General features: G+C 37.4%; 1 protein-coding gene across 4 annotated transcripts in view; it reads right to left on the reverse strand.

The window, feature by feature from the left end:
- Positions 1–1,126: 1,126 nt before the first annotated feature.
- The window catches only part of PTPN21 (protein tyrosine phosphatase non-receptor type 21), a 47,877-nt gene continuing 34,743 nt past the window's right edge, over positions 1,127–14,260 (reverse strand). For all 4 annotated transcript variants that reach the window (XM_068397875.1, XM_068397877.1, XM_068397873.1 and 1 more), the window contains 6 exons: positions 13,940–14,077; positions 11,187–11,408; positions 9,841–9,969; positions 9,288–9,522; positions 8,582–8,742; positions 1,127–7,719 (listed from right to left, as the gene is read on the reverse strand). In XM_068397875.1, the coding sequence (XP_068253976.1) occupies positions 7,591–7,719; positions 8,582–8,742; positions 9,288–9,522; positions 9,841–9,969; positions 11,187–11,408; positions 13,940–14,077 (1,014 nt within the window). In that variant the 3' untranslated portion in view covers positions 1,127–7,590. The remainder of the gene's footprint in view (positions 7,720–8,581; positions 8,743–9,287; positions 9,523–9,840; positions 9,970–11,186; positions 11,409–13,939; positions 14,078–14,260) is intronic.

A 14,260-nucleotide genomic window follows, 5' to 3' on the forward strand; every position in this document is an offset into this window, starting at 1 on the left:
CCCCTAATCAAGGCACTAGGCTAGGAACCTCTCTCATCAGCTCCCCTAAGTTTCTGTTGTACAAAGTCCTGAAGCTCTTGCCCAGGAGAGCTACTGGCCAGCTGTGCCAGACCCAAGAATCAAGCTGCTTCCCTGCCAGCCAGCTCTGGCCACCAGAAGGCTCTAATGGGGATCTTACAGTGGCTGCAAAAGAACAGCTACACTTTAGAGCAATTTGGATTTAGGGGAAATTTAGGTTTCTGAAGAGACCTTTGCCTCAGGTCTAAAACCAGTATAAATAGTAAGTCTGATCAGAACTGCTGGGTGTTCTTACGATGTGCTTAAGACCCCAAGAAGTCATATTTCCCTCTTCTGACTTTCAATCTATGTCAAATAAGGGAGCTTTGCCCACACTGAACATCGCACAGGACATTCCCCAGGATTTGGGAACTGATCAGACAAATACATAGATAGCTGGTATGTTACTGTCTTACCTTAAGCTGATTAATGCCATCGAACTGAGCATACCTAGAATAAAAATTTTTGTTAAAAGCCTGTTCGTTTCACATAGTTAACTGGGCAGTGCACTAGGCATTTAGCAAAGACAAGGGAAATGCAATTGTCCAGTGTGAAATCGCGATGTCTGGGGTGCAATTCATTTATCATGACGTTATGAGGTCTTGTGCTGCCCCAGGTGTTATACAGCAAGCCTTTTGCACCACCTCCCTTACTTCAGTGTTAGTTATTGGTAGCAGCTCCACTGATAGTAAGTAAGTATACAATCAACTGTTTCTTCTCTCACATGCTTTTGGAAAGGGTTTTTTAACTTTCAAAACCTTTTTATCCCTCCTCCAACTTAAAGGTTACAGGCAAATTGAATGTTCAATACTGAAAATAGCTTTAGAAAATGCAAAACATTATAAACAATAATGACAGGGCAGCAGGCACAAGACTTCGCTGCCACAGAGATTGTAGCTATTAGTATTTGACAGTACAAGTTTTATATTCGTACTGAGATGCAGGACAGTACTTGCAGCACTTTAGAACAGAGATAGCACCTTTGTGTTCAGAAGGTAAAGTCCCAACCTAGGACTACACATGAAAAGTTCTCTGATTTTTCTTTTAATAATGGAACAATAAAAACTCATAGTTGCTTCAAATATTTATTTCCATGGCAAAAATAGACTATAATATATTCATTTCACATATATTACATTCAGTAATACAAGCTTTTCTGTCTATGAAACACAATTTGTACATTGTTTTACAAACCAATTTCAGTTTTACAAGAATTAAAGCTGTTTTGATTATACATTTTTACAGTATTGGTGGCAAGACAGCAAAAAATAGACATGTTAACCACTAGCTTACTACTAGAAAATAATACTTCATGTTTGCTACTGTTTAAACAAAGTCCCACTTAAATCCTTGCATACTGGCTCAAATGAAAATGGAAGAAAATGGAGCCAGATCCTGCATTCCTCTGACATTAAGGCCTCAATCCTGTGAAACTGCTGAAAGGACTTCAAACACCCATTTGCTTTAACTGAATGAAGAGATTTCAGCCATGTGCAGGAGTGTACATACTTACTGACTTGCCAGGTCAAGCCTCTAAAATTTCCATCCAAGTCCCCCCTGATCAGCCAAAGAAGACAGATATGTTGGGTATTTCAAAGCAATTTAAGAAAGTATCTTTGTGAAGAGCATATACACCTTGTCTGCCAGAATTATCCAGGATTAGCAAGGTGACAGACTGGAGGATTTTACATTATTTTTCCCCCATCAAGTTTCCTACCATTCTAAAAATTAATGGCATTTGCAAAGTCTTTAAAGTATTTTAAAAGTCTCCTAATTTTACTTAAATATTTCCAAATGGAAAAACAGCATTTAAATTCCCTTTATAAAAGTTAGGCACCTTCTGAAACTGTGCTCATAAAATTAATAATTTGGTAGTTTTGATTGCTGCTTATCTGAAACAAAATAACGTTACGGTATCTACAGACTTCTCTCTAACTTGCCACAGGATGGATCTGTTGTAAACTCTGTTCATTAGATTCTTTGCATTTGATTTCTATCTTCTTTCCCTAATTAGAGACAAAGAATAGACTTCTAAAGAACAAATACACTGGAGGTTATACTTCACCACTGAATGCAGCATCGTGGAAAATGGCAAAGAATAGAACCAAAGGCCGTTTAGTAACTGTTTTTTGAAATGCTTACTGAAGTTAATAAATCCTTTTTTTTTTTTTCAGCTCCTGTAGACCTTAAAGTAACATACATGATGCCAACAGAATGTACCAAGGTAGCTGGTCCCCAACAGGATCTTACTAAGAAATGTTTTGGTTTGGGTTTGTTTTTTTTTAACAGACGTGTTTGCAACAGCTGTTAAAAGTTAAAGATTTTTTCCCTTACCTACCTCAGCACAGTATTATATTATTTTAATATCACTGTATTGCAAATGCTGCACTGCAACATAATTCCTAAGCACATGTTAAACTCGACATTTCAAGGGCATGATTCTCAGCCCAGCCTTAACCTGGTGCAATTCACACCTACTGTAAATACCTGCCTGCATTCATAAAAGTATTTAGACTTTCAAATCATCTAACGTGCATCCATTAGAAATTATCACTGCAAAATTGCATGTATGCCTACTCCCCCTGCATTTTGCATGTGTAAAACCAGAGACCACAGTTTGAAAAATCTGACCTTTAATAAGTAAACAGAAACTGAGCTGACAGATTGCATTAAATACATTTGGAAAGGAAGATATGTAAAAATAACAGAGCCTCTGAAAAAAAATATTTGGGGTTTCAAAAATTACATTTTAAAAAGCCAGTAAAAATAACACCTATGACTACATATTCACTTACCCTATCATGCCATGAAAAACATACTATATGAATCAAACCCTTCTAGCAGCTCTGCTGTGGATACAAAACTTTCCAAATCCCCTTCCAAATGCCTTCAGCCGTTCCTCAGACCCTCACCCTCTACATCCAACATTTTGTACTTTCACAAGAGAATTTCTTCTGAACTACCTCAGCTACCTTTCCTTTGAATGCCGTAGCTTCATGGATGCACATTCCTGTTACATTCTTTTGGTTAATTCTTCTAATCTGCATTTAAATTTAAACCAGACATGAGTATTCATGCTTTAAGGGTTTTCATTGGCATTAAGCCCATTTGAATTCCTACAGTATCAGGAAGAACTGCAGGAATTTTGCATCTTGCAGGACTGGACTCTGGCTTTGCATGACTTTGCAGTATTGAAAAAAACCCCAAACCCTAAACTCTAAAGCACAGAGTTCTTAGCAACTGAAGTGTTGTTTCTTTTAAGTTAATAATTTGAACTAACTATTGAAATATAGTAATGAATCCACTATTTTTAAGTCCAGGATGTTAGTAACACTACTGATATTAAAACTGAGGTCTCATTACACAGCTAGCTTGTATGATAAACGACCCTGCAGTTCCCAAGTTTGGTCCAGAGGCCATTGAAATCTGTGAGCCACTCAACTTTTAACAGTTGCTCCAACAAGAGAAATGTAGCAGCAGCCTCAGGTAGTCCTACTTATTAAAATTAAGAAGGTATTTTTGGAGAAAATTGCTCCAAACGTCATCCACTTCAAAAAGAGATACACAGGATTACAAGAGGAGCCAAAAATACATTTCTCAAAATGCCAAGAGTTTTTTCCATTTTAGTACACATTTCTTTTATTTGTTATTACTTTATTTTACTTTTTTCCTAAATGTTGATGATAACTTAGAGCAGCTTTTCATCCTCAGAAATTACAGGAACTCTGCCTTGCTCACCTGCTTTGAATTAAATGTATTTCTAGATATAAACCTGCACTTGTAGTTTTTACCGTTAACTTGTGCAAAAGGTATCACAATCACAGCAATACTAAGGCATAAAACTTTTTCCTGCTCATCATGAGGGACAGCAGAAAAAGGAGAGCACTGCTGTGCAGGCTGCAGAAAAGCGATGCAAAGCTCCCCTGCGTACCATGGAGCTTCTCCCTCACAGAACAGGGCGAGGAGTGATTTGCAGCCCACAGCTAAGCCTGCAGAGTCAGTGACATCTTTGCAACAAACAGGGCTCTGACTTCTGTTCTTATAGAAGGGCTGCTAGCCCAAGACTACAAAGATTCACCAGCCATAAAATCTCTCATCAGAGCAACCAAGAAATCAAACGTGCAGAAGCCCTTACCACAATTTTTAAGTATATTACAAATATACTCTTCTCCTTACTGTTCATACAATTTGATCCTTAAAAGTATTTTCCACCTAGCCCACAAAAGACAGTCAAATCTGTCTCTTGACAGTATATAGCACCTTTATTTATCCCTGAGAGCTCTGACATCCCTAGAGATCAGCATCATCTTTGCCATTTGCAGCAAGAGTGTCTTCATACAACTTTTCTTACTAAAAAAAGTCAGCTCAAATCTTGCATAATAATCTGGTTTCATCCCCATAAAAACAGAAGCACATTTGGCAAAATGGGCAGGGTTATAGTGGAATTTTAAGCTTCTGACAGATAACTCCACCTCCAATTCACATTGTGACTGGATTTGGGCAGTGGCTGTTCTTACAATGTCCAACAGTTCATGAAGCACTCAGAGCAACATGTAAAAAAGCATCCCTTTGCCAGGCTCAGAACAAAGTGCTAAAAACTGAATTTTCTTTTAAAAGTTAACTCAAAATCTAAACAATAGTTTTAAAATTAATTTTGTTACAGGAGGTTGTGGAGTTTATTTTCATTTGGTATCTTTAGAAGAGAAACTGCTCATTTTCAATGCTCACTTGGAGCCAGAAGCTTACATACAAAAGCAATCCTGCTAACTTCAGTAGAAGAACTCACATAAAGTCAATGCTATTAATGCAAAAATGGACTGCTGATGGACAGAACTGAAAGCTGAAATGGAGGAGGTAGCGCTATTATGCTTAAAAAAAATAAATCAAGACTGTGACTACCAGATTAGAGAGCAACTGCCTTTAAAAGTGAACACAACTTCTTTCAGCAAAACAGAAAAGAAAGCAAGACAACACACATTTGCTCACCCACCGTAGATAATCCTGTAAATTTTGGGTTAAATTGCTGGTTTTAGCTGTGCCTTTTAATGTCTTTCAGCTGATGTTCTGTCCCAGTAACTGCTGAACAGCTAAAAATTGTTGCTTGAAGTTGTGGTTGGATATAATTTCATTAAAAGTTGCTCGTATCAGGTTATGAAGATCACAGTCCAAAGTTTAGAAATGGAAATGGTACAAGCTACACTTTAGAGAATACCTTCCCATTCAAAAATATTTCTGAAGATAGAAGTGAACTGTGGCAAAAAGTAGCAATGTTTTTAAAGCACAGCATGACACAAATAGCTAAGTATGTTTGTTTCTTTCAATACCTCTGTTAACACAGAAATGTCAAATTGGTTTGTTTGAAGACTGATTTTTTATATAGAAATCTTACAGCAACTGGTTTCCTCTACACTTCCAGTTTTACATTTGGCAGTCAATACTTCCTAGGCAGTTTACAGTTACAAAAAGAACAATTTTTTCGCCATCTGAAATATTCAATCTTACTTCTACTGAGAGTAGAATAATTCAGACCACCTGAAAGCAGACCAAATGCTCTAGATTAAGACAGTGTACTTTAAAGTAATATATTTTGTATAGAATGACATATTAGCACAATGTCATTTGGATCATGTCTTTTTCTTTGTGGAAGTAACATTACGGAGGAAATTGAGGCAACCTATTTATTACTCTTAATGTTTTGGGAGACAATTATTGTTTTGAAGGGTTTTTATTTATTCATAATAGTTTCCAAACCCTTGTTACACCTCAGAAAAATAACATAATTTCCCCAGTAATAAAAATTACTTTCAGTCTTATTTCATTTTGCTAAGTGGGTATGAAGGGAAATGGACACTTAAACATGCCTGCAGATTGGTCTACCATAGGGGTTTTTTTAAATTAAACCAGGTATCTACAAACTAATAGCTCACTTTTGAATAGGGTTTACAACTCAGCATCTCAAAACACTTGGAAAGGCAGGTAAAACCACACTGTCCCCATTTGAAAACCACATACAGAGGATTATTTAGGGATACTGTTATTAGACCAGACCCATGAGACAAAACTGAAACTACCAAAGGTATGACTGATCTTCAGGTCCATGCCACAGCCATTGACTCAGCCACCTACACAGCTCCTAAAACACCCACATCGCCCACATTACCTCTAAGAGCTCTTACATTCTGCAGGTGTTTTCAAACGGCTTCTGTGGATATTCTTCATTGCAACGCTGCACAGCATTAGCAAAATCTGTTCTAGTACTGACAAAATAATCTGGAGGATTCTACAGAAACTTCCAGTGCTTTAAAGGCTTTCCTGACTGCGAACATAAGCATTTTTAATGGTCATCTCTGCACTGTGTAAGCCAGCAATCACAGCTGCCATGCCTCCTCCATTATGTTTTATACGATCATTTCCGCTTCGCCACTATGCACCTTCTTACTCCAATTTTGGTTCTCTCACTTCATCAACTTAAAAGGCTCTTCCTAAAATAACAGGTTAGTAATGGTATATTACCATATGAAACAATGCATGATTATAGTTTCTATGTTTAACTACATAAATAACAGAGCAAAATAAGTGCTTAAAACATTTGCATCCACTTTGATTTCAGCCAGTAAAATCAAACTGTCCTCTAAATATATGAATAATACTGAATATGTACTCTCTCTCATCCATTTGTTTTCAATAACCTTGTAGATAATTAGAATATTTTTCCCCTGCTTGTTGCAGATAAACATGCCTCTGCTCAAATGGAAGTTATCAACAGTTAACATCATCTTTCACTTGTCAGTTCTATTCCACGGCATTACAACTACCAATAGCTTCCCCTGGTACTTTCTGCCTGATTTTTGAAAAGTTAGTTCAAACATTGTCAGTCTTCTCTGAAAACATTATGCTGTTTAAAAAGTTTTGGATTGTGGTGGTTTGTTGTTTTTTTTTTAATTAAAAAATGCTGAATATAAAAATAACTGTCCTTAAAGCAACAGCTTAAAATATCTAAGAGCTGCTAACTTTGCTGAGTAAACCAGAGGAAACCAAAAGTTCATTTTAAAAATTATAGATGTATTGTTCTAAATATAAAATTGAAAGCAGAATGAAAATGCATAAGCCCTTAACATTCCCAAGGAGCAGGTTTCTCGCCCCACGCGCATCTACAGATTTTACCTTTTGCACAGTAACAATTATGTTTTAAAACATAATGTTAGTAAAATTGTGCCGTGTACTTCTGTTCCATAAGATACTTATTTTGCTCAGAGTAACACCACTCTAAAGAACGTATTCAAGTACTACAGACCAGTACAAGTAAAATCATTCCCCAATATGACTGCAGCTGAACATGGGAAGAATTTAGTCCAGAGAAGATCCTGCTTTGCAGGGACTGTTACACTGACTTGCATTAATAGTCACATACCAGCCCTAAAAGGTAACTGTGATTCATCATATGAAGAAAACACCAGTGAGAGCAGGTCTGCCTGGACAACTGTAATTTTCTTTCTGTAAACTCTTGCAGTGTCCCTTAGGAAGTGACAGGGATTATATAAGCCTAGAACTTTTAAGAAACTGAATGAGAACTCCATAGACGAAAGTGTACTGTGAAAGAGTCTGCACCATCATCATTCTCTGCTGCCTCAACATGTCCAGTACTCGTGGGATGTCCAGCATCTGGAGGAAGAGAACAAATCATTACAAGTGACTGGTGAGCAAGGAGACTGGCTTGCACTTTCTCAGCAGGAGGTTCAGAGCAGTACCAGTGATCTAAGGGCAGATTCAGCTGCTCTAATTTCAGCTCTGACACTTCATTGCCCACACCTGAAGTATGGACTGCACTACACCACTGACCATGGCTACCTCCTCATCTGTCAAATATGCATTAATGTTAAACTTGCCTGTCTCATGGAGGGTATGTGTCTTCACAAATCTAATGGCTGCAAAAGTCTGTCACAGTGTTAGGACAGGGATACACAATGAAACAATAAGTTTGTGAGTCTCAGCTGGCATATTATATTATTCATAAAAGCTTTACAGCTGTTCACTTGTGGCTAAGAGCTGATAGAATGAGGTTTTATTCTATAAAAATTCCGCTTTGTCCTCTGCTGAGCCTGATACTGCAAATACACTACACTTAGGAACAAAATACTTAATAACAAGCACAGAGACTAGCTATAAAGCATGTTCTTGAATATCATCCATTAAAACTAAAGCATGAAGTGGTAAAGTCAGGGTGAAATCCTGAAATATGCTTAGTAGCCTAGAGCATACCTTGTTCCACTCAGTGACTCAACATCTTACAGAGTCAAGAATACAAATGAGCATTCCAGTACCCAGTGTGTAAGTGGGCAACTCTAGAAGATTATTAACTTCTGCTGAATTGCCAAGAGCTCTTTCAACCATAGTTGTAAGGGCCCTTCCAAAGGCCACATCTTGGAAAAGCTCAGATGAACAGCCATAAAATATTTATTAGGCAGCTTATTTACTGTTCCACTACCTAACATTATTTAAAGCACAAGAAAGAAAAAGAGATCACCTCATTGTGTTCCAAGCAAGCGATCATGATCTCTGACAGTATGACCACTCCTGTTCGTCCTACTCCTGCACTGCAATGTACCAGTACAGGAGGATTAGAGTTTTTAGGATCCGCAGTGCTGTTCGTATGGCGCCGCACTGACTGTATCTCTTCCAAGTATGCTATTAAGTTCAACAAGATAAGAATAATAAATTTAGGAGATGAAGCCCCATAAGCCATGCTATTACACTGTATGATCACCAGAAAAGTAGTAATTTAACAAATGACATCCCACAAAAAAATGACACAGTGTATAAATCACAAGTCATATCCCAACCAAATCAATACAGATCTATAAAGATCATCTAATTTCTGTACGGCTTTCCTTGCCTTGTTCCCCTGTTCCCCACCAAAGGTGGCTCATGGCCATCTTGCTACTGCTGGAACATACTCAAACATGTAGTATGTGATGCAATTATGTTTTAATCTATATGAACTTTTAGTAAATGATATATTTGGCTTTAAACATAAACAGTCACTTTAACAAACTCGCACGTATATTCCTGCCAAAAATATAATTCAGTATCTCTTGCTGGTGTGAAAAACCTTTTACAGCAGAATGCTTGGCACACTTATTAAAAGCTAATTCACGTATAGCAGCCATTTTAGGAGGTATTTAAAAAAAAAAAACACCAACCCCAAAACAAAGCTATTAAATACAACTTACAGAGAAATCCCTTTAAATCCTCTGGACAGCCATGCTCTGGCCAGTCAGTATACTGCAGATGCCAAACTGTTCTCTCCTGTCCTGTGAGAAGATGTTTAATCTTCAAACCCGTAGTTGCATAGCAGCCTGAGTCAGTACGGAATCGTGTGGTAATCTTAAATCTTCCATATGTTACAGTGTTGTGTCTTGAACCAAGACGTGGCCAGTATCTGAAGCTTTTTTCTCGCCCACTTTCCTTAAAAGTAAAACACTTGCTTAACAAGAAACATAAGAACACTCATACAACTAATGCTCCTGTAACAACTGTATCTCTCCCCTATTAAGTACTACTACAGTGTTATGGTTTCACACTGAGTAAACCAACTTTTCAGCAGAAAGAGTGCAAATTTACATCTTTCTGCCAAGGAAAGCACGACAGAATGGCACAGGGGTTACTAGAAATTTATCTTTGATGATTGGTCATCTTTTTGGAACAAAGATCTCCTTCCTCTAACGGATCATAGCAAAATCATTGCGGAATTTCTGGGAGAAACCTGACTCAGTTTATACTCACTTCCTCTGCTGTCACCATAGCTATGATGGCAATCCCTTGTTCCCAGATCATCTGCCAGAAATCCTGACATGTATTCTGCAAGGGGCCCTGCGTAGCAATGTAATCCCACTCTATGCCGCCAACAGAGATCTGTAAAAAGAAAGACATTAGATTAGTAATTATTGAAAACTCTCTTTCCCCAATTATTAAGTCAGCCATTTGAAGACGCACAAACTGAAAAAGACAGCAACACTGCAGAAGTAGGAGCCCATTGTGAGTTATATCTGCCTTCCATTTTTTAGCTGCATCTTGTCACATTAGATGCAGAAGAGACACTATGTTTAAAATTGTATAGGCACATAACTAAATAAATGTATTTTACATCATAAGCATAATGTAAAAGTGAGTAAATAAAATTGTATTTGTCTTCTGTGTATTTAAGGTATTCTAGACAATTCGGGTTTAGAGAAGCTTTCATACCCTGGTGCTGTAAATGCTATTACACGGACTAAAAAGTCAGAATTAGCTGATGTTCCCTCAAAAAATATTATCTTGTTTGAAAAGGGTCAGAAGAGTTACTCAACATTTGTGAATGAGTTGAAGTATAGAAACTATGGTACCATGTCAATGTAGAAACAGATTTATTAAAAAAAGACAGCAACACAACTACAGCTGCTGCTTTGACGACCTCAAATCTTTTCAGAGAAAGCACAAAGCCACTTGTAGTTACACTTTAAGTAGGTAAATGCATTGAAAATGAACAAACTGCCTTGAAGGTTCTTGAGGTCACCCTGCAATTTCTTCACTTTTTTAAACAGAGTTTAAAGAGCTAAGGCTGGGGAAAGGGGGCAACTGAAGGTTATGAAAGACCAGACTTCCCCCAGCTCCATCTGTTCCTCTAACCATCCAGAAAAGCTTAAGCTGGGAGCTAGCTTACTGCCTGTCGTGGATCTAATCTGAGAGTACAGAAAAGGAAGAAATAATGATTGTCACTGCAGTTCAAAAATATCATAATCATTGCCAAGGACCCCAGTTTGTTATAAAGCTGTTTGTCTTCTTAACTGTGGGAAGAATGGACATGCCTTCTGTTAGCACCAATCCACAGAGAGACCAAAGAGAGAGAAAGGAGACAGTAGATCAATACAGAAGCGAAATGCAGAAGACCTCCCCAATAATTAACCCTCCATTATTCTAGGTAACGAGGAAAAACAGGTTCCTCCTTTCCCCAAAGAAACCTCTGCAGAAGAAGGGAAAGAGAGAGAGATGGAGGGATTCTCACTCATCTGACCAAACCAAAATCGATAGCCAAATCCACTTTTAGTTACCACATGAACTGGAAAATAGTTCTCCAACAGTATTTCTCTCACCTTGATATGAGATGCATTGATGTAACCCGTGTTATTTTCTTTGGTTGGGACTAGCTCTACTCTGGTATCATCATAAGGAAGGACGTCCTGGAACCGGTTTCTTTCAGCATTTTCAGGAAGCCGAGCTATTGAGCACTCACCATCTACAAGTCTTTTTTTCTGAATGCGCTCGTATTCAGTAAACACCATCCCCTGCTCTAACCGTTGTTCCAGAACTTTAGACTGAAAGACAGAACGCGGATAACCATACAAAGTCACATGCTAAGGCGAGTCTACTTTAACAGAGAATTCACGAAGGATAAAATTCATCTATTTTCCTCTCCTACATACTTTTTCAATGCTTTTCCAGCTATTAATGTTTACATACCAGAATAAATTAGAAGCAACCCTAACCAGCAGGAATTTTGTTCAAGTGAAAACTAAGCCTGTTATACTTCATGAGGTCACAAAGACTGTGGATATCACTGGTGAAAGAAAAATTACTTCGTAGTATCTATAAAGACAACCCAGTTAAGCAAAAAAATATTTGGCCAAACCAGATAGCTGTGCTATACTACAAACCACCTCAAATACCTTTGAACAAGAAATACTCATTGATCCTCCTGCTCAATATAACATGTTAGATTACATAATTTGAAAAGGTTTCCTTTAACCTTGTAATAAAAAAAATTAAGTCAACTTCTTCATTTGAATGGAAAATAACTCTAAAAATGTGAAACAAAACACTTGCCTCAGTCAATGAGCTAAAAATTCACTACCAATATTCCACATTTGCTTAGGCTGAAGATACTAAACTTTGCATACAGCAGCAAAGCCTTCTTAGAACCTCTTGCTGCAGCTGAGGTATAAGCCCAGGAATTTTTCTACTAGTAAAATTCAATCTGTTTTATTTAATAAGCTGTTCCCTTCCCCCCACTCCCGATTTATTCTTTTGAAACCAAGTTCTTTCTAAATCATAAGACACTTCTGGAATTTCAGCATCTCTTTGCCAACAATAATTAGAGGAATAATATGTAAGATTTCAGCCAGAAAATTTCATCTATGTCACATGTCCCCAGTCTCTCACAGCAACTGCTCTGTGGTATCAGGTCAGAAAACTGTCTTATATCAAATAACCGTAATGCCAAATATTGCAGAGGAAGGTGTAAAACCTCAATCATATGCAATTTTCACATCAATACATCAACTGTACAAACTCCTTTATTATCTTTAGGCTAAATTCCCTCATTTAAACTGATAATAACATGAAGCTGAGCAATAAAACAGGCATTGAATCAACTTTAAAGTAATCTTCTAAAATATCTGCAGTCTGGGCTTCCTTTCATGTCACATGTCTGCTTTGCATTGCCTCTTCTCAACTGTTTTAGGAACTACTCCAATTTCATGGTATCTATTCTGCCTCTAAGTGACTGCCTGAAGAGAAAGCATAGTGACACGTCTTTTTCATAAACTTGACTTTATGGATTCTTCTTTTACCTCGACACTTTGGGCAGAGCTAACTGAATAATAATATGTCTGAATTGAATAATGGTGAATCCAGGAAGAGACAATGGCTGTAAGTAAGAGGAAATAACCAGCACAGGTACTAAATGTAGAACTGTATCTCAGTAACACAATATTAATTTTTGTCCCTTAGCACCTTTAAGGAGTGTATATATAGTTCAAAAAGAACTTCAGCTGTGTTGAAATGGAACAGTCAAATCTCCCTTCTGTGGATCTCACTCCAAGCCTTCAAACTCTAAGACTGAATTTCTACTTTGTGACCTGCAATTAGTTTTCTTGGCCTATTCCTTAAAACTGCACTGGTGAGAGCAGGACTGTTCCTTCAGGTTCAATCCCTGCCTAGTGACTGTCAATACACTGAGCTAGAGGGGGTCTGCAGCTGAGGATGCCCAATCATGCTCAGAAATGGATTCTAAAGAGACCACTGGTTGCAGAATGCACAATAATCACCATAGACCTTGGTGTGTCTAGTTGGTCCCTGGTGAGATGTGTGATGACAGCACTGTTCTACACAGACCTTCACAGGCTGGATATTGACTGTATTTCACTTTCCTGCACCTATTTAATGATATGTGATGCAGGCTGAAGTATATTTACTGATGTTGTTTACCCTGACACAAGCAGATGGAGTCTTATATTTCTCAAAGAATGATCCTCAAATTCTAGAACTTGATGTCCTCTCAGTGATCTGAGATCTTTTACAGAATTTAAAATTTCTGCAGATCACACAAGTTCCATCTATATTTTCAGGGATCTACCTGAGGAAAACAGATAAATAGAATCTGCACAAGCTGTACCCTGGGGATGCAATTTAACTACAAAATTTATTGTAAAAATTGTATGAATTACTAATAATTCAACATCTAAGTTCAATCTCACACTCAGAATTTTAATTTTCATACATTTTCAGTCTGGAAAACCCCAAAATTAAGAGAGAAAATGGAAAGACTTGGCACAAAAATGTATCAGTAGGTACTGGTTAATTTGCTTCCTTTATGTTCAAAGCGTAAAGTAGAATCTGAATCACTGTCATCTTAAATCTTAAAGAAAAATCTGAGTTACACCCAATACTTCTAGCAATGCCTTATCAATCAGATGTCTCATTCTTTATTTTGTTCCTATTCTCAGCATTTGAGTTGCTTTGAATCTGAAGGATTTTAAAGTCAACCCAAAGCACCATTCATAAGCATTTCATTTTGAAAAATCACTAGTGTAAAAGAGAAATCAAGCATTAAAAAACTTCAACATACCCGTTCATCATTTGTTGCTCTTGTTGATTCCTCCTTCCCCTCATCTGGCAGAGGCATTCTAGTCAAAGCTAGTCCATTTAGGGCAGCTAGCTTTAGAGGCCCTATTTTTTTTGCATCATTTTTATTCTTTTTCATACCCTGCAAAAGAAAAGCTAAAACTTGTAAATATTCTTAATTATCTGATTAAGTTATAAAGCAGAAACCTGATGAGTTCAATTAAGCAAAGGATACTTCTTTGACCCCTCCAGCAAAGAGCTCTGACTTTTTTTTTTTTTGATAAGCACTGCAGTGAGAGATTAGGCTGGTGGGACTACATTCCAC

The sequence above is a fragment of the Nyctibius grandis genome, chromosome 4, assembly GCF_013368605.1.
Source record: "Nyctibius grandis isolate bNycGra1 chromosome 4, bNycGra1.pri, whole genome shotgun sequence".
NCBI lineage: Eukaryota > Metazoa > Chordata > Aves > Nyctibiiformes > Nyctibiidae > Nyctibius > Nyctibius grandis.